Source organism: Pelophylax lessonae, assembly GCF_965119305.1.
Source record: "Pelophylax lessonae genome assembly, chromosome: 3".
Taxonomy (NCBI): Eukaryota; Metazoa; Chordata; class Amphibia; order Anura; family Ranidae; genus Pelophylax; species Pelophylax lessonae.
The window spans coordinates 390,881,710-390,909,697 of record NC_138770.1 but is presented as its reverse complement, the minus strand read 5'-3'; the positions used below and the strand labels follow the sequence as shown (position 1 = coordinate 390,909,697).

Below are 27,988 nucleotides of genomic sequence, written 5' to 3'. Positions count from 1 at the left end.
TGGTAGTTGATTGCTGAGGCAGCAAGATTGTGCATTAGTTAGCCAGGTACCAAATCTCATTCCTAATTAGTTAGTTAGCTGTACCTTGAAATATAAAAATCAGTGAGGTCATTTTAACCACTTCTGGACCGGAAGATTTTCCCCCTTATGACCAGGTCATATTTTGTGATTCGGCACTGTGTTATTTTAACAGACAATTGCACGGTCGTGCGACGCTGTACCCAAATAAAATTGGTGTCCTTTTTTTCCGACAAATAGAGCTTTCTTTTGGTGGTATTTGATCACCTGTGCGATTTCTATTTTTTGCGCTATAAAAAAAAAAAGAGCGACAATTCTGAAAAAAACAATATTCTTCACATTCTGCTATATAACATTCCCAAAAAAATATTGAAAAATCAAAATTTTTTAACATTTTAGGCTAATTTGTTTTCTGCTATATATTTTTGGTAAAAAAAATCGCAATAAGCGTATTTTGATTGGTTTGCGCAAAAGTTATCACGTTTTCTAACTACGGGAAAGATTTATGTCATTTGTTTTAATTTTTTTTACTAGTAATGGCGGCGAACGGCAATTTTTTGCGGGACTGCGACATTGCAACGGACAGATCGGACCCCTGACTGACATTTGTGACACTTTTGGGGGGACCAGTGACATTACTACAGTAATCAGTTCTAAAAATATGCACTGTTACTGTAATAATGACACTGGCAGGGAAGGGGTTAACACAGTAAGTAAGGTGGTTAAATGTGTACCTGGGGGCGTGTTTCTAACTGTGGGGGGGGGGGGGCGTGACTTGTGAAATGATCACAGAGACCTGTTTTCCTATATTGCAGGATCACTGGAGCTCTGTGATCATTCCGGAAAGAAGAATGGTCGGCTGTGTTTACAACAGCTGCCCGTCCTTCTCTCTCAGCGGGGAGCGATCACAGGTGTCATGTGGCAATCGGAGCCGCCTGCCCCGTGCATCAGCATCCCCGCTGTTGAGTGGCCCCCTAGCTCCAGGCGCACGGCTGACGTATACCTACGTCGGTTCGTGCAGGAGGGCCGCCCTGCCACAGTATAACTGTGGCGGGCGGTCGGGAAGTGGTTAAATAGCATTAAGGGCCAGTTCACACCATAGAAACGCTGTCTGGTGCAGTTTTTGATGCAGTCCAGTGCATTCCCCCCCCCCCTTTTTCTTAACCTTAAATAAGGACACGTGTGTTACAGTGCATTTTTGGTGCATTCTTGATGCATTTTACAGTTTTCCAGTACAGGAAAATGCAACATGTTCTACTTTTTTTTTCTGGAACAGGAACGCACTGGAACTGCAAGCACTGGTGTAAACGATGCTATTGAAAACCATATAACCTACTTTCCATGCGTTTGTGATGCAGAAAAAAAACAAAAACGCACTGGACTGCATGTGGTTTGAACTGACTCTTATTCACAAAGAAGCTTTTGTTTGAAAACTATGCTAACAAAAATCCACAAATAATCCCCCTAATTTTTTCTCCAAAAAATACACATGTATGAATTTTAATTATCTGCAGTCATTTGTTAGTTTTCTTATTTATTTTTTTCAGGTTCTTATATAGCGCTGTCAATTTACGCAGCGCTTTACATATACATTGCACATTCACATCAGTCCCTTGCAGTCATTTAGTTATCTGGGAATATGGTGGTTAAAATGGAACTAAAGGGTGAACACTTACCTGTTCAATTGTCCCACACCAGCATCTTCTTCTGTGTGCCCGGTCCTGGGGTCTCTTTATTGGCCAGCAGAGGATGACATCACTCCTACGCATGCGCAGGAGCTAGTCAACATCACAATCAGAGACCGGCCCAGCATTGTAAGCTGGGCTGTGCATGCGCAGATTAGTTTACAGTGCCGGAGAAGACAGCAAGCAAGCAGGCAGGCAGGGGCATTTAATTGCAGAATTGCATGTCTCTTCTGCAATACAAGCCTGCCTACTATTGAAAGTGGAACTTAACTCACAGATTTAAGCGTTTTGCCAAAACAGTTAGATTCAAGGCATGCATTGAATGACAACTTTTACAGGTACTAATGGGCTTAGTCAACCAAACTTAAAAGCCATCAAGTGGCTGGTGACATAGCTGATCATGTACAACACCATGGCAAGGCTAAAATGGCAGCCTCCTTGACTGTAAAGGATAGGAAGGTTTAGTTCTGCTTTAGGTGATCTGTATTATTAACTACCAAATCTTGCTCATTGATTTAACCCCCCCCCTCCCCAAAAGGTAATATGGATAGTCATAGTCCACGGGCAACCCTGAGACTGTAAACAGTCTTTGTTCAAAATATTTTATTCGTTTAAGAGCATATAGCAAATAGATAAGGAAGTCATTTCCCAAATACATGAAAATTGCATAGCACAGGGTCCAAACAGGAACAAAACATATCTATCAACTTTGAAGCATAGAACTATATTGCAAAGGTGGAGTTCAATCGGGGTAAAGGAAAGAGGGAGCAAGGTCATGATCTCCTCCAGGACACCCCAAAATGGATCAAACTGTGGCCCGAAGCGAGACCATACAGTAAGAAAAGCAACCTACAAACTAATGTAACGTGAGAATTATAAGGCATCAATAAGAAATATGTTCCATTTGGAGCAATAAGATAATAAGAAAAATGTAGGCATGGGGTGTCCTCTAAAGACACCATGAGATAGGACCCGCAGATGACTGTATGTAAAAATAATTGTATTTAACCACTAATATTACTGCGGCAGTGTGGCTCCCCTGGGTCCAGCGACATAGACCTACGTCACTAGACTCCTAGTGACTCCAGCAGCGCGCGCCGCCGGAAGCTCGCTACAGCGGGAGTCGGGCCGGAGGAGAAGAGGCGGCGATTGCCGCCTCCCTTCCCCGATGGTCCAGGAAACTCTGAAAAGACCCGCCTGCTTATGTAAACAATGTCTTCTCAGTGACAGACAGGAAGAGATCACAGGATTCAGCATAGCTGAACCTGCGATCTCTGTGTCTGTCACAGAACCCCCCCCACACACACACACGTCAGTAAGCATGAGGCATGCATTTAACCCATTGATCACCCATAGTGTTAACCCCTTCCCTGCCAGTGTCATTATTACAGTATTACAGTAACAGTGCATATTTTTATCACTGATTACTGTAGTAATGTCACTGGTCCCCCCAAAAGTTTCAAAAATGTCAGATAGGGGTCCGGCCTGTTCGCCGCAATGTTGCAGTCCCGCAAAAAATCGCAAATCGCTGCCATTACTAGTAAAAAATAAACAATAAAAATGACATAAATCTTTCCCGTAGATAGTAAATGCGATAACTTTTGCGCAAACCAATCAAAATACGCTTATTGCGATTTTTTTTACCAAAAATATGTAGCAGAAAACAAACTGGCCTACAATGTTAAAAAATTTGGATTTTTTTTTTTTTTTGGGGAATGTCATATAGCAGAATGTGAAAAATATTGTTTTTTTTTCGAAATTGTCGCTCTGTTTTTGTTTAAGGACGTAAATTTTGTTTGGATACAGCATCGCAATTGTCCATTAAAGTAAGTGCCGAATCACAAAATAGGGCCTGGTCAGAAAGGGGGCAAATCCTTCCGGGACTGAAGTGGTTAAAGAAACTGTAAACTTTTTAAACCAGTCATTTTCAATACAGGCAATGTTGCAATGTTGCAATTTACCAAAAACATTTGACACAAAAATAAAAGTCTTGAAAATGAACCTGCATCATCAATGGACTGTGTATCACAGTGCAGACATAAACCATTTCATACTCCAAAGCATCCTTGAGGTGGAAAAGAAACAATAGAACATACGGGCAACAGATGTTTCACGACTCTTCAACCGAATGCATGGAACAAAGTTTTTGTGATGTAGACGGCTTTGCTTCTTCCCAGATGTATTCATAATATTTCAAAATTTAGATTTATGCCATATCCTTTGTACTTACACGCACCTCTCCGATTCTTCAAATATTATGTTTTGGGAGGTTTTTTAACATGTCAACTATAGCTATTGAACATAAAGACTATTAAAATTCGCCCTTGCAAAAAAAAAAAAAAAAAGGGCAATTTATTTGCTGTGTATTATTTGTGTTATGTATTTATAACACACAGCCTCCGTTCGCACCGCTGCGGCTTTGAAATCGCGCTACTTCAGCATGATTTCAAACCCGCACATCAGTGTGATTTGCGCTGCCGATTTCATTGCGGCTTGAGACTTCATACAACAAAAGTCTATGGAAGTCACAAAGAAATCAGCAAAAAGCAGTACCGGAGTCACAGCTACTTAAACGGTTCTATTGCCAACAATGGGGTGTGACTTGGGACGGTCAAATCTCACCATTGTGAATGGGGGGGGGGGGGGGGTAAGGCTTTTTTTTATAATTTAGTGAGGGAAATAAAGATAATGATTCTGTATGCTTTTACCAAAGCTTACAGGTTTGCCCCATCATTAACATACCCTTTTAGCAGACAACTTTTACACACTGCTGCATAGAATTCAAATTGTGTTAAATAGTAATGAGTAGAGCGATTTAAGAGAAATTGATTTTGCAGCAAAAGTACAAATTTTGCTTTGCTGAAATTTGCAATCATACACACTTGTAGATATAGGGCACTCGCAGGAGATTCAAGAGGTTCACTGGATACAGTGTGAAGGTTCCTCATACACCATATTTTTCTAGAAATTCCTGTGAGTGCCCTCCCTCTTCAAATACATATTGAACATTTGTTTATTGGAGCACCCAAGTTTTACTGCCAAAAAAGGATTACCCCATTTATGCACACACACACACACTATTAGCCTAGGTTCACACTAGATGCGGGGCGAATTTACTGCAGATTCGGTGCCGCATCTAAATCGTAACCCGTCCATGCGAACCGTATGTTAATGACACCCTGCAATTGGTTTGCCAAATGCAGCGTGATTTGCAGAATCTGAGCCCATGGAACACCCATGCGATACAATTATGGAGCGGACAAAAAAAAGCTATACAAATCCATGGCTGAAATCGCACCCCAGTGCACCGCATGTAATTCGCATAGGAATGCGCTGCAATTCCTGTGCAAATTACATGCAGTGTTTGCACCGCAGCAGCATGAACCCAGGCTTAAAGTGGTTGTACACTTCAGGCATAAACAAAGCATATCCCACTATCATTTCTGTCTGCTGCTTCGTTCCTCTGCTATCAGCATGAGTCACTTCTGATAAGTGTTCTTGACACCAAGAGAAAAGTGGTAACAGGGGAGGGATCTCCAGAAGATTGACAGCCTCAGCTCTGTTCCTGTGTGGAGGGGGGGTGTGTCTCTTCCCTCCAATCAGATCTCACAGCTCTCCTCACTGAGCTCTGCAATCAGATTTAAAGCTCTCCTCACTGAGCTCTGCAGAGTGTAATTTCAGCTCTCCACTCCCTCTTTTTGAACTCTCAGACAAAAAAGTGAAAAAGCAATACAAATTAACTACTTCAATACAGTGCCCTTTCGCCCCCTTCCAGCCCAGGCCAATTTTCAGCTCTCAGCGCTGTCACACTTCTTTGAATGACAATTGCGTGTCATGCTACAATGTACCCATATTCATTTTTTATCATTTTTTTCACACAAATAGAGCTTTCTTTTGGTGGTATTTAATCACCGCTGGGTTTTTTATTTCTTACAAAAAAAAAAAAAAAGACAGAAAATTTGGAAAAAAATGTTTTTTCTTATTTTCTGTCAGTAAGTTTTGAAAATAAGTAATTTGCTCCTTCACTGATGTGCACTGATGAGGTGGCACTAATGCCGCAATGATGGGCACTGATAGGCGGCAATGATAGGCACTGAGAGGTGGCAATGATGGGCACCACAGATGAGCAGGCACTGATGGGCACTGACTGGCAGCACTATGGGCACTGTTTTTTAACTTTTCTGTAATCAGGGCACTTATGATCAGTGCCCTGATTACCTGTCCTGCACTCCCCTTTGAGAAGGAGCCGCTGATCGGCTCTCCTCGCCACACACTGACAGTGTTAGGCGAGGAGAGCCGATAAACGACACTTCCTCATTTACATGTGACCGGCTGTGATTGGACACAGACGATCACCTGGGTAAAGAGCCATGTCATTGGCTCTTTACCAAGATCAGAGTCACGCCGTGTCCTAGCAACACGGCGCAGCCACGATTGGCGCACTTCTCGCCCATGCGGGTGCGCGAGAGAAGCCGTTCTGGGGCGCCGTCATATGACGTTGTCCCAGAACAACAGCCACACCGCTCCGCTGTTATTTGATGGTGGGCGGGCGGTAAGTAGTTAAAGAGGCCACTGTCAATTTAAATGTATTCTTTTTACCTTTCCATGAAAAAGACCCCAGATAGTAAAACATACACACACAAGAAGAATTGGTTGTAAAGGTGTTATTTAAGTATTTTTCTTCCTTATCTCTCAGTAACCATTTAAGTCATTAGCTCCTGCTGCTGTCCATCAAATCCAGTAAGCAAGGAGCAGGGACCATGGCCAGCTATGCTGTGTGTGTCTACGGAAGCACACAGCCCAGCTCAGAAGCATCTGCCCCTGTGCCCCTATAGCGAACGGCTTGCTATGGGGCACACTCAGGAGCGAAGAAGCAGAGAGAACTGGTGGGCACTCCAGAAGAGGAGGTAAGGAGCCACCCTGTGCAATTTTCTTGAACAGAGCAGTATAAACCATTTTTTAATTTTAGGTAGAAAAAAAAAAGACTTTAATATAATGAAGTACCATTGCACCCTTAAACACCACCTTCATTTTACCTCCTAGTTTATTCTAAATTTTGGCGTTTCCAGATTATCCCCAAAGCTCATCCCTATTGTTGAACTCACAAACAAGAATAAAATCACATACAAGTAAGACAAGACCATTTATGTATAAAGAAATGCACAATTAGATTTAATTTACATCTTTTGACAATTTGCACATAAATAACAATGTAAACCGATATGTAAACATAAGAAATTTGTTGTTCTAAACAGTAAAAAGCCAGTTAAACTTTGGTCAGATTTTTTTTAGAAAAACAAAAAAGAGAAAGAAACCACTGTTTGCTACATTCACGTTTAATAAACTCCTAAGAAAACAATGTATTTTGAAAAAAAATAAAAAATAATTAAAGAGAAAGCGATACCTTAAAAGCCTTTAAGCAGTATAGAAAAGCACTACTGGCAATAAGTAAGGGAAGCATGTGTCCAGAGACAGTAGTGATACTTTGGTATATATATTACATTAATACTAAGTTCTTGCTACATTAGTTTAGATCACGGCTTGCCTGTTTAAAAGGAACAAGCAGGGATCCAGTTTAAAGCTGTCTTTTCTGGTACCTTTTCAGGATATTTTGGCATTGACTCTGTGGATGGCTTTAGAATGCAATCCTTTTGGTAGAGTGCACAATGCCAAAAGTGGTTTAGAAATCAGTGCTACTGATTTGAGCATATCTTAGGTTTACGCTATTCACAAAGCTGCTTTGCCAAATTTGGATGCTAACGGACAAGGCTGCCTAACCTTGGGAAACCGCACAAGTTTTGTTGTAACATGAAATGATGCTGCCAGCAGAGGGAGACCTAGAGTCATTGTCCAAACTGGACATGTGTCTCCTATTTGTTCAGATGACATATCTGCAAGACAGTGCAGTATAATTGTCTTTATGGATCATTGTACGTTCCCAAGTGTCCAGCCCTGCCAATGCATTATTCTTTGGAGTCAGAGAGCAAAGCAACAGTATATAAAAGGAATCTGTGCAGTTTTAAACTGTATATTTTTGGTTTACTCATTTGAATTCACAAAGCTTTGGTTAAACCAACTCCCTCTGAACCACTGGACACAAGCAATGAGGTAAATTGTCGAACAACTTTTCAATGCCCTTTTCATTTAAATTAACCACAACAAATAAATGTACAAAGACACAAAATACTGAAGGAAATGACTCATAGAAAAATAAATGAGATGGGCGCCAGTAACAGAAAATTACCCGTGTCTACTACTAACAGGACCATTAGAACATAGCCAATCCTGAAGATAAAAAGGAAAAAAAAAAAAAGGGAAAATGTATTTTTTCCTGGAGACGCCTTGAATATACCATCATAAATAAATGTGAAGATATTTGCATCCAGATGCCTAAGCCAGTTTAACTGTAAGAACAGTGTAGAGTCTCAATAAAAAAGTAAACACTTGGAGTAGGGAAGAAAGAGATTGGTGGCTAAAGAGAATGGCAAGAAGTGTACAGCTACATTTCACTCACACTTTGCTAATGCTCTCAGTAGCAGAAATTCTGTACATAATGTGCCCTTCATCAGAGCAAAAATTAAACAGAAATAAGAGTCTCTACCGTGTACTACCAAGCAAATAAAACATACAATTCACAAATCTAATGTCCAACTTTGGCAACAAAATATTGTTCATTGGTATGGAGATCCTAGAGGTTTATCAAGGTTCACACTTTAAATAATAAAAAAAAAAAATTATCTACATCAATGGCCACATTAAAATATTTACACAATTATATATCTATATATTCAAATTACAATGATTTTTTTCCTGTCATTGTAAACATTTTCAAATTATTGCTTTTGAAAGGATAAATTGCATAATAAATTATGACATACTTTTCAATGACAAATAATTACAGATAAATGATTGTCTTTTAATAATAATAATAATATTAATAATAATAATATTAAGTGAGTGGCAATAGCCATATCCCTGCCTCTATCCCTGCCCTGAGAATACGTCATCTCGGAGTTCCTTCTTGGAGTTAGGGGGTGGGTCTTTTGGGAGAATTCTCATCTCTGACAAGTGAAAATTGAGTTGCAGCATTTTAAATATCTACATGAACCTGCTGTGGGCACCTCAATGTTCCATAAATAACACTTATTCCTACACAGTCTGTTAGGAGTCCATTTGTTCAATGGATTCTTGCTTGACCTTAACAGGTAACAGAGGTAGCGGGGAGCTGTGTGTCAGTTTCATGATTACAGAGTCCGACTGTTCATAAAAGTTGCACCCAGAAGAAAGGAGTCCATTTCCCAGCCCCCTGGGAAGAGGTACTTTAACACTTGCACCTTCAATTTCCCGTCGAAGAAGGGTCAATATTTCTTTCTCCACAGCAGGTGACATGTCACTGTCCTCCAGTCTGTCTGCACTGTCACTGATGTCAAACTTCTCAATCTCCTCATTGATGACAGTGAGGTCCTCCCTGGTAAGGCCTGGTCTTGGGGACACAGGACAATTTCCCTTCATATGAATATTGAGGCTGCATAAGTGAATGTAACTTTTGTGGCAGTGAATACATTTGTGGGGTCGTTCTCTTGTGTGAAGCCGTTTGTGCAGTTTGAGATGAACAAACTGGGTGAACTTTGCAGGGCACAGCTTGCACTGGTAAGGCTTTTCTCCAGAGTGGAGTCGGAGATGAGTCTTTAGATTGCTTGTGCTGCTGAACCGTTTGTGGCATACCTAAAGAGAAAAAAATACAGCTTTTAGTGTGATCCTTAGATAATCTAAACAACTGCAAAAAATATTGCCTAATAACTTTAGATATGTATCAATGGAACAAATACGGTGACAATATTACCTTTATAGTTTACATATTCCACCCCAGTACTGCAATTAACTAAGGCCATCTACAGTGGAGTGTGGCCATGCATCAACCTAAACCTTACAAACTCTTTGATGTTCTGTCCTGCCTTAAGGTGACCACTGCTAATCCACCCCCTGCTGAAAAATGTTAGCTGTCTGGCTTTTAGGCTGACCCACTGGCTTTAATATTTTAAAATAACCAATCCGCATCAGCAGAGGCACAGTAAAAACAGGAGAAGTCTTTATCTTCACACTTGTGGGATTAATGACTCAGAGCACTGGGCAACAAGTCTTTCTAGGCACAGGCCTGTGTAATGGCAGCCTGTGTTTTGGTTTTATGACAGGTTTACTTTACACATAGACTAGTCCCCTGACTTCCTATTTTACCCGACAGTGATATGAATATAAAAACCTGCACTGCTAAACAAAAAAAGGTGTGGCAACAAAGTGCGGTGGGGGAACAATTTAAGCTCCTGTGACGGCAGATTAAAATAGTGTCAGTCTCCATAAGCATCAAAATCTGTCAATAACCATTACAATTTCATGTCACATATGTTACGATCAGACTTATCCTGCACTGTAAAAAAGATCTTAATGCATGTGGGGTTGCACAGAACAACTATTAATTTATTAATAGTGGATTGTCATAGACAATGTCAGCTGGCAGATGTGTGCAGTGTGTCTAATGTGTTTAAAGGCAAACAAAGGTATTTATAATGCTGGCGGGTTCATTGGCTCCAGTCTAAATTGGCCCCAGTTTGTGTATATATGAACATGAGTTAGGGGCCTTAGATTGTAAGCTTCTTGAGGGCAGGGACTGATGTGAATGTACAATATACATGTAATGTGAGGGGTTTAATGCCGTAATCTTTAAATCTCCCTCAGACTATAACATGTTTTTCTCTGATGGATTGCATTATTTTGTTGCATTACCAGATTGTATTGTTTGTGTGTTGTGTTTGCCAGCACCAGTCTTAGAAATAATCAGACTAATCAGCTGCTTGTCCAACAGAAGGGGTTCCCTCTAACTAAACTTGTGAAGCCTTGGGTATCACATTCGTAGAACACATTTCCAATCAGGCCTAACATATCCAATATATTTATCCATATCTAAGCCTTTAAAGTTCACCATTTTATTTAGTAAACCAGGGCGACATACATACACAAAAATATTTTCCTATAAAATAACACACCTGACATTCATGAGGCTTCTCCCCTGTGTGTACTAAAAAGTGCTTCTGTAGATGTGCCAGCTGAGTGAATCCCTTGTTGCAAGTTTGACATTTGAATGGTCGCTCACCACTGTGAACCCGAAGATGCACCTGTAAGATAACAAAAATATATTAGAAATTGCCCCAGCAGAACAGTGATGCCTGCAGATGCTCAGTACACAGAAAACAAAAGCTGTTTGCAAGAGGTCTTACCTTGAGGTTTGAGAGCTGACCAAATGTCTTCGAGCAAATGTTGCACTCATATTTGATTTTTCCATTCTGCTTTTTAAGTGGGTATGGAAGAGTTTTATAGCCAGTCATATTTCTTTTGCTCTTGATCAGGTTGATGGCATCATCACTGTTTGAAGTCATCAATGCTGAGGTAGGTTTAGGTTGCATGACATGCTCAGAACTTGCCGCTGTGCCAGCAGTGGGAGAGCCACTTGTTGGGCTGATTTGCTTGTCTTTCAGGCTAGCGGCAGCCCCTGTGATAGAAAAGGCACTATTGGGTGCAGGAATGAGAAAATCCCGAGGTTGGTCAGGTTGAAGCAGTCTGCGGCCCCCTTCATGGGGCAAAGAACCTGGAAGGGCTGCAGGGTTTAGCATGTGATGTGAAAGGCTTCCACCTCCAAGCATACTGCCATAAAATGGGTACATTCTTGGTAGAATATTAAAATTGTTCATGGCATTAATACTGTTCAGTGTGTTAAGACCATTGCAGCCAATGCTATAAGGTGGTAACAAGAACTTGGAATAGGAAGAGTGGTAGGAAGATAGAAAAGGTGGTGGCAGATGACTGGTTGGGGGAGCATAGCTAGGGAATGATGCTAGTCCTTCAGTGCTGTATGGTCTATTTAGGAAGGGATAGAATTCTCTGTGATCCTGGGATGGATGATGTGGTGACACTGCAGATCCAGGGCTACCATGAGGAGATGAGCTTTTAAAGCTTTGATCGGGGCTGCTTCTTCCTGAGGGACTTGGTGGAGAGGATAGCTGAACTGGTGAATGCGTGACATAGTTTAGTCTCTCTAGTCCATACCCCACAGGGGCCTTTAAATATTCCTCATGAATGTGGGAGCGGAATGGATAAACGACTCTTGGCATAAAAGATCTTTCAGGGCTTGAAATTTTAAGGGGGTCTGCAGTTTCTTTTCCTGGGGAGACACTAGTCAGCAGAATGTCCTTTGGTGTAGATGGATTTGTGTCCTTTAAGATTTCTTTTACGCTGTGCTCCTTTTTGGGTGGGGTTTTTTGATGTATTACCTCTTTCCTTGAAATTTGTCCTTCTTCAATTATTAGACTTTGCTCTGAAATAAAAGAATTGAAGAGGTTATCTTAGGGCAATACATTATCATATATTATTATATATTATACACTATCAAAAAGCACAGTCAAAAGAAAAAGAAGTCTGAAAAATCATACAATATTCAACACTAGTAAAAAAAGTTTTAAGTGTAGACAAAGGAAGGATGACAGTTTATCACACACAGCTGCAGTTCCTACCGATTTAGTACTGTATGCTGCAATTCCTAGTGTGGATGATTTCAATTTATTGGGTTAGCAGCAGGACTGTGTACACTGACAGCGGAAGGGGTCATCTCTGGCACTATACCCTGTGATATGTCCCTAGCCAATGCACACACTCCTGCTAACACTAGCTGAGTGTTGATCCGAGGGATAGATTGAGCTTGTTCAGAAAAAGCAGACAGAGATAATTGGTTGAAAATAAATAGTGCTTATCATTCCGATCTGTCTTTCACTGAGCATGACAGAAAGGAAGTGCAGTTGGGTGTCTTTTAAACCACCATGAAAAACAAACAAGGACATGGAGGGACAAGACAAATGTATTTACTGCCAATTGTATGAATACACCATCACTAGTATTCAGTTAAGCTGGCCAAAGATAGGTAGAATTTCAAACAAAAATTCTTAGGAATAAGAAAGTTTGTTTTTATAATCATTAGACCCCATTCACACTTGGGCATTTTTCAGCTCAAAGCTAGCTGCTCATAAACGCTCAACAAGCAAAATCCCATTCTCTTCAATGGCCCCTGTTCACATTTGAGTGTTCCGTCGACTGTAATAAAAAGTACATGAGCCTCTTTTCAAGCAGATTTGAGCATTTTTGTCCCCATAGACTTCAATTTAAAAAGGCCTGAATAGCATGAAATTAGTGTTTTTTTTTTTTTTAGCCGTTTTCAGTTCAGACAGCAGCTCCTCTCTCCTTTTGTAGCATCACTCCAAACCTTAAACAGGTTTCCATTAGCTAAAGCAAAAACGCCTGAAAAAACACCTATATTTGCAAATATGCTAAAAAAAAAAATGCCCAAAAATGCCTGAGAAAAAAAATGCTTGAAAAAAACGCTCAACTCAAGTGTGAATGTCGCCAAATCGATGTTTGTTTTCGACTGCAGGCATGAAAAAATTGAAGGAGCAGAATGAAAAATTTTTCTCGAACAAATTCATTTCAGTAATAACAGTGTATGTGGTTTTCGCTTGGTAAAGTCCATTCCTTCCAAAATCAAATGAAATCTTTCGAACGACAAACTAATGTTCTGAGAATTTTTGTACAGATTTTCTTAAGACTTTTCCTAAGAATTTTCATTTGAAATTATTTCCATCTATGCCAAACTTTACATTTTGATCTCCATTTGATTTTTGTGCTGGCATAAGGAACAAAAAAGAGCAAACAACGTTTAGCTGTTAGCTCATTCAAAGAATAATTAATTAAAAGCAAGAAGTCAGACTTTACCTGCTACGCAGGAAAATAGGATTTGTAATAAAGGGCATACAGCCATACAATATTGTATTTTAGAAAGAGATTCAGGGGCAACTGTCTAATCTTCATATAGTAATCATTTTACTTCTGAAAACACAGCTCTGAAAGGTCTATTACTAAAGGGCAAAATGATGAAATCTAGCTATGCTATACCTTTTCAAAGTAAAAGAATTGTGTATTAAAGCACAATAAAAGCAGCTCTGCTCTTGTATTGTGGCACACAGCAACATACATACACTCTGTGAGCTTTATAAGACATTCTGTTTTGTATTGAAGTAAGCCACAAGGTGAAAGTTATGTTAAAAAAAAAAAAAATGTAAAAACGGAAGACCAGAAACTGATAGTAACTGACACAAAGATATCTTTTTAGGCTAAGAGATGCAATCAGCTTTACCCTAAGAAAGGAAGTGAACAAGAATTCTACAGAAATTGCTTCAAATAGCTTGCTTGAGAATAAAGACACACATTGGTTTATGTGGTGTCTGTAAACGTGTGAAAATAGTGTAACCATTTAACTGTCAGCGTTATATTATTCAGTTAAATAAAAAGGATCAGTGGACCCCAACCAATGAACACTGGTAAATTCTGCTTTACTATATAGGTAAATTATTATATATAGTATGTGGGCTCACCATTTAGAGACAGCATGAACTTTCACGCCAACTGTACAACACTAGGGAGTTTACAGAGATTTTGTAGGATAGGAGAAACACCATTTACCTGCCATCAGAAATGTTTGTTGTTGCACCCATTTAATGACAGGTTTTATAATTGGATCATACAGGCAGTGCTAGTTACATTCCAAACATTCCCTGCTATTTACACATTCATAGACTTACTGAGATTCATCACAAGCTCCCTAGATGAAGGATAGTGAAGTCTATCTGCAAAGTCACGGCAGTACCACACAAGCAGTTCCTGGTTGGCTGGGATGGCCTTAATGGTATAGAAATAGATATTCATGCCATTTTGGCAGGCTGCTAAATTCTGTTCTTGAATGGAATGTGCTGGGTTTACATAGCGCATCCAGTTGCTCTTTTCTTCATTATACCCATCAATATAGTGGTTCAATTCCCCACTTGAATATATCTGTAAGTAGAAAACATTTTCATTAATAAACAGTGGGACTTATGCTTAACTAAGTTTACTGGTAATATAATGTCGATCATACAGGCACAAGAATAGTTAAGGAATTGTGAAAGTTACCAATTGAGATGACAATAGCTTTCAGTACTTTATGTCTCCCATAATATTCATAAAAATCAAATGGCACATCAAGTTATGCTGCATTATTATTGCAATTATGTTGTGCTATAAAAATCCCTCCTTCCTTTAATAGCTATGATGATTTAACCATGTCAACTTCATCTGTTATGATACAGACTTATTATAAGGCACTGAGTCAGTTCAGGCTCATTACCAGTACGTCAAACTAAACAGGATTTTGCACTTGCAGTTTCCCTGAATGTCCCAATTTTCCACCCCCCCTCCCCTAACAGGACTAAAGTAACACTTAATCATATAAATACTTGGAATGCAGCCGTTTGTCAGAACACTGGGTGGAGCAAAGGTGAACTTCACCTGCCATAACAATGAGCAGACCTGGAACATGGCCAGCGCTGTCATTCATGCTTAGCCAAGACACTCACTTTTCCTCTTGCGAGACAAGCACAGTCTTGTGTTATTGTGTCTTATGCATATATGAAAAAACAAAAATCCTTTGCCTTCGCAATCCGTGGGTTAAAAATAAAAACACAATGAAGTGTGAAGACGGCGTACAATTAGAAGAAAAATGCCACGAGACAAAACTTTTTATGGTTATTTTATCACGTTGTTCTGCTCATGAAAGTGAGACTGCAGGAAAGACTGATGATCCCTACTATACAAACAACATCTAACCTCACACTGCTTCTATACAAGAATTCAGTCTGAATCGTCTGGAGTATTCAGATTCCTGTCTCATTCTTTGTATTGGCTAGTACCTTTAACCTATACATTATCACAATCAGTAAAGAACTGAATATAAAAAAAAAGAGGTTCAAAAGAAAGAAAAGCTATACAAATAGTTTTGCAAATTATCCACAAATGAGCCAGTTTTGTCTGGCAATGGTGCCTAATACTTTGCTCTCTATATATTATATCCATTTTATTTAGGAATTGCAGAATATCCACACACAACATTTTAAAATAAAAAAACACAGTTGGCATGACGCTGCAGTCAAGTATTAGCTTGCCAAGTATTTCTTTTTTTTTTTTTTTTTTTTTTTTTAAAGGTTTACATTGGTAAGTGCTAACTCAGAAAAAGGCAGCATAGGAGGTGAAACAAAAGAAACTGCCTAAAACCAATCGGTTTCCATGTACGAATGAGCACAGAGAAGGTGCTGACTCACAGTACATTTACAAGAAATAGTGTCACTATAGGGGTTTGCTCAACCCCAAACATCCTCTCTTTTTTCTATATAAGTGATGAAGGAAACTTTGCTTTTCTAGCCAACACTTCTATCAAAGCCAGCAGGATGTGGATTGTATCAGAAAGGAAGTGATTTGCCATCATTTCCTTAAGAGGGTTTTACGGGCACTAGTAGAGAAAATTGGTGGCATTGCTCTCTTTTCCCAGTGGCCACTAAACCATGTGAAACTATCAAGAAATGCAGGGAATGGGTAATTCTAATAGTTACAAAGCTGTCCTACAGTTTCTGTGATCAGCATAGCAAAAATGGAAAAGAGCCATCTGCTATACACATTTCCAAACAATCAAATACATTCATTTTATGCAAAACTAAATGAAGGTATCTAGTGACTTACCCGCCAAAAATATTTCCTACTGACATTCTTAGGAACGGTATCAATGGTGTAGATCTCTCCGACTAATGGTCCAAATCGAGTCCCTTTAGGAATATACTCTTTACTTAGAACACCAATCACCTGTTAAAGTAAAAGGAAAGAAACATTAGCATCTTCAGTTCAGCATACAGCATTATCTGCTCACGTACTGTGGTCCAAACCCTTGAATGTTATGGGCAGAAGAATGTGTGTGTATATATATATATATATATATATTATTATCAATTAATCAATCATCATGTACCGTCAGCCAGCTAAATGTTCATCTTCACATTTGTGCCAACATAAATAATATTTTGTAGTAGGGAGAGACAATATGACAGATGAAACACTTTTACTAATTTTTTTTACAAGTCTGCTACTACCATGTGTGCCAATAGAGGGCAGTATAGACAACAAAAACTTGTTTAAACTGAAAGTTACTTAGTTCAAGGATGGCTATTATTGTTACACTATATGCGTTACCAGGGCTGAGCAAACACACAAAAAAAAACAAAAAAAAAAAACAGCAAATCTGTTACAAGAGACAAGATAACAATTTTATATAGCAGGCTCTGGCAAAGCATATATTGATTCTAATTTTAATTACGAATGTTGTCAAGTAAACAGCAGTGGAAAATCAACAGTTTTTGCAGCAAGCAGCCCATCTACTGAAAGAATCTGCTTGTAATCAGATAGTTCTCTGTGCCAAGATTATATAGAGAATTCAGCCCAGGGTAATGTTGTACAGCAACTATGTGGACACTGGCAGGTATGGTAAATTACCTTACTTCATCGAAATAGTAAATTGTTTCAGGTCCAAACCTATTCTAGCCAATAGACTCTCTACATGATGTCTGGGCTAATTTACAGAACTAAAAAAGTTTTAGTTTTATTCCCATGTTTGCATGGGTTTCATGCCACAGTCTGCAGAGTGGCCTCCACCCAAACTGGCCTTATTGTGTTTAAATGTATATGACTGGAATGGACAGTAGATTGTAAGCTCCTTCAGGGCAGGACTGTTGTGTTGTGAGTGATTAGCATTCTCGCTCTGCAAAGCATTGTTGAACAATGTAAACATCTTTATGTAAAATAAAAAAACATTCACCAAAAGTCTTAGAAGAAAGACATTTGGGGGTCTTTTGCCCCAACTTTGAAAGATTTGAGTGGAAACCTTAAGCAATTAACATTTCAATTCTAGTCCAAGACTGCTTGAGATTCGCTTTCCTTAATGAAAGATGCAGACTCTTGGACAAGAATTATAAGGAGGGAGGTAATGTGATGAAAGTTCTTGGTAAAACCATCAAAATCGTTCTAATAAAAGCAGATGTTTGTGTCTAGCCATTTCTCCTTTACTACTTTTCATTCTTGAGCAGTGGGGTTTCAAAACTTCCCCACACAAACTTTCATGCACAGCAATTTACATAGTGATGTTCCTTCAGCAGAGTGCACTTGTAGGTAGTTCTTGAAAACCCCCTTACTTGAAAGTCAAGTGAGAAACATCTGGCACTTCAGTTTTAGTGACACAGCAGTGCTGAAATGACTAGGACTGAGACACCAGTTTACAAGTATGAAACAAACTTCTGATTTTCAATGTGACATACAGAACAAAAATGAATAGGACAAAGCTAAAAAAAAAAAAAGAACCAAGTGATGCTCATGGAAAATTGAACTGCAACAAGCAGGTTAACACAAAAGGTTTCCTTCTGTCCCAGGATTTCGGGAACACAGAACAGTTCTGGGTTGTTAACACAAAAGGTTTCCTTAAGTCCCAAGATTTCAGGAACACAGAACAGTTCTGGTTTGTCCGCATACATTACTTCGTTAAGTGCTTAGAAATCCATTACAGCGCTGCTTATCTAAACTTGACTAAAAATGCCACTGGAACAGGCCCACAGGTCCTAATGATTCATTGCTGGGGCAAGGCCTTTTCTATAAACACTTCAGGACAAGAGGTAAAGGGCTTTTAGTAACCCCATAGTTAATCTTTCTCCAACCCAACTTACTCCATTCCTTCACAAGCACCAATGACCTTTCTTCCAAATTACAAAATCAATCTTTGTCATTTTTTTGGACCGTGATGTGCTGCTTAACAACCAGTGGCATATCAGACAAAAAACAGCAACCCATCCCTCTCTAACAAGCCTCAAAAAGGTGAGCATAGGAAAAACAAGACAAAAGTTGAAGATGTTAAATACAGCTTTGTGTTTTTTTCAGTCAATATCAGCATAGAAAATGTGTCATTTAAATTACTGGAGAACAGTATGCAAGATTTTTTTAATCCATACTGTAAGCCAATCACAAATCTGTAAGATGATGCTGTATATTATACAGATCATTTTAGTCTCCCTAGGAAGGACTGGAAGGATAGTGAAATTACTATACTACTGTAAAAACCTGTGGGCCCCCTCAATGCTGATCGCAGATAGGAAATGATGAGATCCTGTCTAAATTGGCCCTGGTATGTATGAATGTGAGTTTGGGACCTTAGATTGTAAGGACAGGGACTGATGCGAATGTACAATATATGTGCAAAGTGCTGTGTATCATGACGGCGCTATATAAGTACCTGTAATAACTAAAAAAAAAAAAAAAATCGCCATCTTCATAAAACTGATAAGCCTCTAAGGCCACCGTGAATTTTCTTACATACATCTGCACTGCCATACTCTATCATCCATATAGCATAATTACGGTACTTATAAGTTCAGAGTAATGTGTGGTCAAAATAAATCAGGTGGGATGTTAAATACTAAGTAGTAAGTTATTACAAAAGTACTCTACTTCTACTCTTAAAGCTCGGTTCACACTAAAGTGCTACACTTTGGTGCGATTTTCAGTCTAATTATGTATGACAGATGTGGTTAGCATATTCTATGGAGCCAAAGTAGCACAGGAACCTTTTCCAAAGTCGAACCACACAGTCACATTGATGTGAACAGGCACCATTAAAAATAATGTGATTTCCCTCAAGTCGAATCAGAAATTGCCCCAGTGTGAACAACTAAGGGCCAAAAACACTGCTATATAAAAAGGAGTGCTTTCAACAATTCTGCCAGCAACTGACTGTATCATAAACCTTTTAGAGGCATAGCTGGGAAAGGGTTTGCAGAATAAATCACACAAAAATCATAGCAACATCCTAAAAAGTGTTCATCTGATCCGATATCTATAAGTACATGGAAAACAGTTTAAGAAGTTGCTCTGCCGGAAATCTATGGAATGCAGTAGCACAAAGGAAGGTCTCGGAGATTACAAGCCAGCTGATCACCTCAGCAGTACACCTAGCTATAATTGCCATATAAAAATGTAAACAGCCCCGTTGCTCATCCTGGCTCACTTCACAGCCCTTATAAAAACAAAAATGAAAAGAATGCACCCACTCGCTAATGGACTGGTTCCTTGTCTGCTGGGAAATGCAGAAAAAGAAAAAAAAAAAAAAAAACCACAACACACTAGACAGATGTCCCAATTTAGAGTTTCTTAGATAAGGTGACTCAGAACCTTAAGTGACACCAAGGCAGCTATCCTAGCCTTAAAGAAAAGTGTGGACATCGCTAATTGAATGAAAAAAAATTATTTTTTTACCCAAAATGTTAAAAACGAATACAAGACATAAGCAGACTATTCAATTACTATTACTTAAGATCAAGAAAAGTTGATATCGCAATACAAAAAACAGTATAAGTATCTGTACAAAAAGAAATCTATGACTATCACAAATACTGGAAAGTGTTTAGGATATTCAGGCAAGGTTGTCCATCCAGATACCACAGGCAATAACTCCAATATTACTGACCTCTTTGGTGCCAGGGGCATATTTAAAGATTAAGTTCCTAGGCAGTGATGCCTGTGCATGCACAGTGTTCCCTCCATCTGAGCTGCTATCCCAGGGGTGATCCTTCACAATGTATGTACACTTTGCCTCAAACTCTGCCTCTGGCCAAAGCGTCATATCCACTCCTTCCATGTCCATTTTCATGGTCTGCTATGTCCCCTTTGGTCGGGGAGATTCAAAACTTGAAATACTTCTGTGTTGTGTGGCAACCTGGAATACAGAGAAAAGAAAAGGTTAAAATCTGTTGAGAGAAAAAAAAAACAAAAAAAAAACACCTGCTTAGAAGCTTCGGATGGAAGCTGCTGTTGTACAACTCAAACTGTATAATATTTACAAGGATGAGTCCGAATAAGTTCAACTTAATTGCATTGAAGCTAGTGAGTTGGAAAAATACCTTTTACATTACATACCACAGTAATAACAAGATGACATTAAATCACATAAGAATTTTTATTGTATAAATGAAGTGATTCTTTAATATGCCCCATTTCTGCTGATGGATGGATGGATGCATGCTATGGATAGGGATTACTGCCTACTTGTTGTAAGCAGAGGAGTTGTCAGTGACCAACCTCTTCTCTTGCATGTTCTGTGCTCTGTGTCAGCGTGCCCTCCCTGCTAATGACTATTACATGATTGTGTCTCCTTAGAAAGTGTCACAAACAAGGAAAGGAAGAGGAAGGAGCTGTTGTCGACGTCTGAATGAAGCTAAAAATGGAACTCGCATGCTTCAAGGAGCGGAACTCTCTGCCTGACTCTTCCGAATGGGGAAGCCTGAACTTTCCCACCGGCTTCCAGATCACAAACAACTTTCAAAACAACCTATCCCCCCCTCTGACGTCTTTTTTTTTTCATCCTGTTGAAGTTAAAGAAAATAAAAAAATCTTCGACATCCTGCCAAGCATCCCTTGAAGCAACAAAATCTCCTAGACTGTTGGGAAGGGAGGGGAGGGGGTCTTATTAACTCCTTCACAACACCTACACAAGTGACTCCATAAAATAGTCATACCCTGCTCTCACTCTGGGGTCATGAAACCATTTAGGATAGGTGGCTTAGACCCTAACCTTCAAACTATGCGTTTTCTTATCAACATCCCTAATGAAGCTGTACTACCCAGTCACTTCAATAACCACACAAAAAAAATTCAATCGAATTACATCTGCTGCTAGAAAAACCGCTCAATACCATGCCAAACATATTTCTGACAGTCGTTGATCCCTGCACAGGTTAGTGTGGATGGAGTGCACCCTGTAAGGGATGTCTAACAAGTAAACGTGACACTCCGGGCACTCACAGGTATCTGAATGCTCATCAACAATCCAAGACTTTATTCACTGATTTCTGTGGGTCACAAGGCCCTTCCTAACACCTCCATAAACCCACATCCCGACCCCTAACATCAGTAAACAAAGCCTTGGATTGTCTATGATCCTGACCTGAGAGAGAGAGAGAGAAAAGAAAGAAAGAGAAAAAAAGAGAGAGGAGAGAAGAGGGGTCAGTGAGAGAGAGTGGGGTTTTGAGAGAGAGGGAGAGAGAGAAAGAGAGAGAGGGAGGTAAGAGAGAGAGGGGTAGGAGAGAGAGATGAAAAAGAGAGGGGTAAGAGAGAGGTGAGAGAAGGAGGGGTAAGACAGTGAGAGAAAATAGAGAAGAGAGAGACAAAAAGAGGGGTAAGAGAGAGACAGGAGAGAGAGAAAAAGAGAGGGGTAAGAGAGAGAGAGGAGAGAAAGAGGGGTAAGAGAAAGAGAGGAGAAAACAAGGGGTAAGAGAGAGAGGAGAGAAAAAGGGGTGAGAGAGAGAAAAAAAAGAGAGAGAGGAGTGAAAGAGGGGTAAGAGAGAGAGAGGAGAGAAAGAGGGGTAAGAGAGAAAAAGAGAGAGAGAAGAGAGAGAGAGAGGGGTGAGAGAGAGGGGGGTAAGAGAAAGAGAGGAGAGAGAGGGGGTAAGATAGAGGGGACTAAGGGAGAGAAAGAGAGAGGGGGGTAAGAGAGAGCTGAGTATAAGAGAGGGATATGAGAGAGAGAGGGGTATGAGAGAGAGAGAGGGGTGTATGAGAGAGCAGGGTATGAGAGAGAGAGGTATATGTGAGAGAGAGGGAATGGGGGGTAGGAGAGAGAGAGGGGGTGTATGAGAGAGAGAGCAAGAGAGAGAGGGGGTATGAGAGAGATAGAGAGTGGGGTATAAGAGAGATAGAGAGGGGGTATGAGAATGAGATAGAGAGAGAGGGGGGTATGAGAGAGAGAGAGCAAGAGAGAGGGTATGAGAGAGATAGATAGATAGAGAGGGGGGTATGAGAGAGAGAGAGGGAGAGCAAGAGAGAGAGGGGGTATGAGAAAGAGATAGAGAGACAGGGGGTATGAGAAAGAGAGAGGGGGGGTATGAGAAAGAGAGATAGAGAGGGGGGTATGAGAGAGAGAGAGCAAGAGAGAGAGAGGGGGTATGAGAGAGAGAGAGAGAGAGAGAAAGAGAGGGGGTATGAGAGAGAGAGATAGATAGATAGAGAGGGGGTATGAGAGAGAGAGGGGGAGAGCAAGAGAGAGAGGGGGTATGAGAAATAGATAGAGAGAGAGGGGGTATGAGAAAGAGAGAGAGAGATAGAGAGAGAGGGGGGTATGAGAGAGAGAGAGCAAGAGAGAGAGAGGGGGTATGAGAGAGAGAGAGAGAGAGAGAGAGAGAGAGAGAGAGAGAGAGAGAGCAAGAGAGAGAGGGGTATGAGAGAGAGAGAGAGATAGATAGAGAAAGAGGGGGGTATGAGAGAGAGAGAGATAGAGAAAGAGGGGGGTATGAGAGAGAGAGAGATAGAGAAAGAGGGGGGTATGAGAGAGAGAGAGAGATAAGAGAGAGGAGAAAGAGGGGAATAAGAAAGAGAGATGGGTAAGAGAAAGAGGTGAGAGAGAAAGAGAGGGGGGTTAGGAGAAGAGAAAGAGAGAGAACAAGAGAGGAAATAGATAAAAAAAGGAAAAGATAGAGAGAAATAAAAAAGGGAGAATAAGAAAGAGAAAGAAATAGATAAAAAAAGGAAGAAACAGGAGGAAAAAGAGAGCTATTTTGTATCCATACTATGAGGCTGAGAGAATGTGAGGGGGTAGTGGATGCAGGGCACAGCCTTCCTGCAGAGGTGGTGTGTAGAGTGAGTGATAATAAACCTATGGTGGATGAGGTTATCGGTGTCTGTCTCCCAGTAGAGTAGTTGGAATGGTACGAGGAGTGAGGGGACACTTACCGGGCAGAGTGCACAGACCATTGAAGAGCGCAGTCTCAGGAAGAGTCGGTGTGTGTTAGGTAGGTAGGTGTCCAGTCGGTATGTAGCGGAGAAGTTCTCATAGCGGTGAAGTCAGTAACCAGGTGCAGTGTGTAGTGGTGTGAGCTCGGAGTAGGACTGTGTATCTGCATATAGTCACAGAGCTCTGTGTAGGTCACACAGTCAGCTATAAGCCAGCCTGCTTCCTCTTTGGTTTCATGTGTGTCCGATGACACAGGCAGGGTGTGGCTATAGGCTTACCTGGCTGGGATTGTGTGAGTGCATAGCCCGGCTCATTCCCTCTCACACAGTGCCAGCCTAATGTCTCTCCCCACACACAGCACGGACAGGCTCCTGCTTTCTCATGTACATAGCTCCCTTGGTTTACCCTTGTGAATTAGAGTGTACCATAGGTGAGTATGGGGGGAGGAGGGCACTGCTAGATGCCAGCTTTCTCTGGGGACTGTGCCCGGCCGGGACCAGCCGAGGACACGTGCTGCCCTCTATCACGTGACGGAGGCTAAGTGGCCCGCTGGCTCCTGTGTGGGCTCGGGGCAGCCGCGCTCTCTATGTTTCTAGCATTGGCAGTAATGTACTCTCCTCACACTCACTACGGAGCCATGACCGCCCTTTTTTATTTTAGTTTCTCTTTTCGTGTCCCCGAGAAACCTCAGTTACCTCAGTCAGCACTTCACAGGCCGTCTCGTGCAAGTTATGACTGGCAGTAGGGGGCTGAGCGGAGAAATCCCCCGTGTATGTGTGTGATACATGACAGAGAACACACACCCAACCTTTCTGGAACCTCACTCTGCATACAACCTCAACTTTACACGCCAACCAATGACTGCCTCTTTCCCTTCACTTCCTAGCACACAGACACTACAGGAAGTTACAGGAAATCTTCCAGAGGCATGGGAATTCCCTTATTACACAGGTGTCCCCATTGGAAGCTTCACCCCACCTCTTCATCTGGGGACAGAACAGAAACCTTGGATTCCCCCTCACTGACCGTGGTCATCAATACAAATAGAGGGGGACATACATTTTCCCAATGGGGGCCCCCCACAACAATACCAACATCACATAAGATCTAACCTGTCCCCACTCTATCCAAAAGGAAAACATTTGTCTACAGATATATCTATCTATCTATCTATCTATCTATCTATCTATCTATCTATCTATCTATCTCTAGATATATATTCTATACATAAAATATATATCTCCCTCTCTATCCATGAATCCATTATCTATTTTTTTTAAATCCATCAATTATTTATTAATATCTATCTATCTATCTATCTATCTATCTATCTATCTATCTATCTATCTATCTATCTATCTATCTATCTATCTATCTATCTATCTATCTATCTATCTATGTCTAGATATATATTCTATATATTTTAAATACATATCTATCCTCTCTCTTTTATATCCAAATTATCTATTTTATCTATAAAACATATCTATATTTATATATTTCTCTATCTATTGATCTATATTTATCTATACCGTATCTATTAATCTATACAATACATATATATAGTCTATCTATCTATCTATCTATCTATCTATCTATCTATCTATCTATCTATCTATCTATCTATCTATCTATCTATCTATCTAAATAATATAGATATATCAATCTGTTATATATAAATTATCTATCTATTTATGAAATACATATATCAATATTTTATTCTATCTATCTATCTATCTATCTATCTATCTATCTATCTATCTATCTATCTATCTATCTATCTATCTATCTATCTATCTATCTATCTATCTATCTATCTATCTATCTATCTCTATATTTAGATATATATTCTATATATTTTAAATACATATCTATCCCCTCTGTCTTTTATATCCAAATTATCTATAATATATATATATATATATATATATATATATATATAGCTATCTATATTTATATATTTCTCTATCTATTGATCTATATTTACACCGTATCTATTAATCTATACAATACATATAGATATCTACATATATAATCTATCTATCTATATCTTGAATCTATTAATCTATACATGTCTATCTATCTATCTATCTATCTATCTATCTATCTATCTATCTATCTATCTATCTATCTATCTATCTATCTATCTATCTATCTATCCAAAACTAAAAAGCTAAATAAAAAGGTATTTTAGCCTAACTTTGATCCAGGCGCTTCTTTTTGTAATTCCAATCTATGTGATATGGACATATATAAAAGGTCTATAGGACCCCCACCTATTTTGTTCTAGATCCCCCCATTGGGATCAGCTGGTTTGGCTGTGTGCTCCCCTCTTTCACAGTGCGGAGTATTCGCAGGGCAGGGTGTTAAGAAGCTCTAAAAGTAAAGTGAAAAGACGCCTCTTGAAGACAATAGCTGTGCTTATCTTCAGCACTATCAAACAGGCTATTGTTTCCCGATTGCACTTTGTGGAGCAAGGTGGAGTCATCGGGTTAATGTTCAATAGGTATCTGGGAGTCCCCTGGAGGAATAGAGTTGCTGACAGAAGAGCAAACCCCGGCCCTCTTCTGACTTCCTCTGTAAATGGAACGGCTAAAGAGAAAGGACATCCAGGCTATAGTGGCTGTTTTAACTTCCCAAGCAACTCTTCTTGAAGAAAGACATTGTTCTTAGAAGAGATAATCCTACAATGGAGAGTCCATTAAAGGTATTAGGAGGTTGGCAGCAGCCGTGATCTGCAAGAAAGGACCCTGTCCTGACAATAGACAATTAATGCTGGTAAATCTGCACTACTTGTTGCTGTTCTAATTCCTCATAATTGTGTGCTGCTTGTCTTGCCTCCTGCCACACAGGGATGATGCGTGTTTCCGATAATCTCTCCGAGTACCTGACCTAGTTCCTGGCATGGTCTTTTCAGGACCAGTCTTCAACCCCATCTGGACCTTTGCCTGAAGCTGCTCTGCCTCCAGCCAACCCCCCCCCCCCTCCTCCTTTCTGAGCCCACCAGCCCGTAGGAAACAGCAGACAGCGAGGTGAGAGCCATCACAAGACAGATCAATACTCTGCTGCACCAGACAGTACTGTACGCTAATCTGCAATAACAGCTAATCATGCTCAATTTGGCTCACCAGTGATTAAACTGTACTTTTCATTAAGCTCAGAGAACAAGACAGATGCACACTGGCAAGCTACCGAATCATATCTGTTAACCCCTTTTTGAGTGTCTGCTGAATTTGTATGCTAAAGAGTACGACCTGAACACACAACGCAGAATCACCAGGTATACAAGGGCTTAACTTTATCAATGAGATTTCTTGGTACCTTGCAAGCTACAGTGGCAGTTAGGAAACTTCATACACATGGGCACTACAAAGCTAGCCTAAAATTCTCTCCAATGACAAAAACAAGGCACATCTTTATATCATTTCTTTACTATACTAAGCTTTCATCATTTGGAATATCAGCAACGGCGTAAAATCCAAATAAACTCTTACGGACTATGGCCAATACAAATTAATAGGCAATCTTACCTAAAGTGTTCCTCGCTGTACGTCACATCAATATCCGTCAGACTGCTAACAGCACATGCCAGATAACTCACTTTTTTTTTGTGATAATGCAGAAGCAAGCAGCACCCAGCAGAAGCTTAACTGATAAAAGGTGTCAGATTGAAACCATTCATCAAATAGAAGGGTCCACACTGAAACGGGTGGGGGGCAAGGAAGTAGATTTATCTGGTACAGTAGATTAACTAGTATAAATAACATGGTGAAAAGTAAACACAGCTACTCCAAAGTATCTCCAGTACACAAAGACAATCAGCAGGAGATCCACACCAATCACCATTATAGCAGCAAATGACTTCTAACTAGTTTAATTGTGGCCATATACTTCATTCTAACTGCTCATAAGCTCATCAGAATTTACATAGTTAGCTAAGAATATAAAATATGTCAAATTGAATCCACATAGGACTACACGTTTCACAAAATAGTGACCAAAACAACAACAACATAAAAAAATCTAAAAAAAAAAAAATCTAAATTGAATCAGCAGTCATAAAAATGCATAGAAATAATAAAAAGGATCCATGTGTAAAGTGAATGTCCAATACCTTGGGATATTTCCATACAGCAGGTCTTCGGGTTGGAGTAAGTGCATTCCAGTTTTAGTCCATGTGTAACATCTGTGTCTAAGTCGCACGCATTCACTGTCTGCTGCTTACACACTCTCACTGGCTCTTTAAATCTAGCCGTCTCTCAGACTGCTTCAAGGATTTTTCCCTTGCTGCGAGCTTCGCCCTGCCCCTTGCTACAGCTCCTCCCATTAGTAATTAGGCTTAACTAGAGCAATTAACAAAACAAACTCTTTTTTTGGGGGCCAGGCTGATAATTCCGATTGCCAAATTGTTTTAAGATGTGCATGACAGTTTGCTTAGGCTGAGTGAAATCTGGAAGAAAAGGAGGAAGAAAGAAAACCTCCACAACAAGCAATCCGGGGTCAGTGTATGAATTTGGTTTATAAGCCACATAAATTGTTTGCTGTGAGACAAAGTAGAATGATTGTC

At 40.0% G+C, this 27,988-nt stretch overlaps 1 protein-coding gene across 3 annotated transcripts; it reads right to left on the bottom strand.

Annotated features, from left to right (window-relative positions):
* Positions 1-7,011: 7,011 nt before the first annotated feature.
* PRDM1 (PR/SET domain 1) lies at positions 7,012-27,688 on the bottom strand. 3 transcript variants are annotated; one of them, XM_082249561.1, is made up of 7 exons: positions 27,536-27,688; positions 20,164-20,412; positions 16,347-16,466; positions 14,381-14,630; positions 10,976-12,069; positions 10,745-10,873; positions 7,012-9,428 (listed from the first exon to the last, which is right to left on the bottom strand). In XM_082249561.1, exons 2-7 carry the CDS (start codon positions 20,344-20,346, stop codon positions 8,865-8,867), a joined length of 2,340 nt encoding a protein of 779 aa, XP_082105687.1. In that variant the 5' UTR covers positions 20,347-20,412; positions 27,536-27,688; the 3' UTR covers positions 7,012-8,864. The 3 variants fall into 3 exon arrangements, with proteins under 3 accessions (XP_082105687.1, XP_082105686.1, XP_082105688.1); XM_082249560.1 differs by lacking the exon at positions 27,536-27,688 and adding an exon at positions 23,421-23,600; XM_082249562.1 differs by lacking the exon at positions 27,536-27,688 and adding an exon at positions 20,742-20,862.
* Between the last annotated feature and the right edge of the window lie 300 nt (positions 27,689-27,988).

Coding starts and splice junctions, on each gene's coding strand:
- PRDM1 (XM_082249561.1), bottom strand. CDS start 20,346: ATGAAAATGGACATGGAAGGAGTGGATATGACGCTTTGGCCAGAGGCA. Junction 16,467..20,163: donor ATGCCCCTGGCACCAAAGAG/GTCAGTAATATT, acceptor TTACTTTAACAG/GTGATTGGTGTTCTAAGTAA. Junction 14,631..16,346: donor GTAGGAAATATTTTTGGCGG/GTAAGTCACTAG, acceptor TTCTACTTACAG/ATATATTCAAGTGGGGAATT.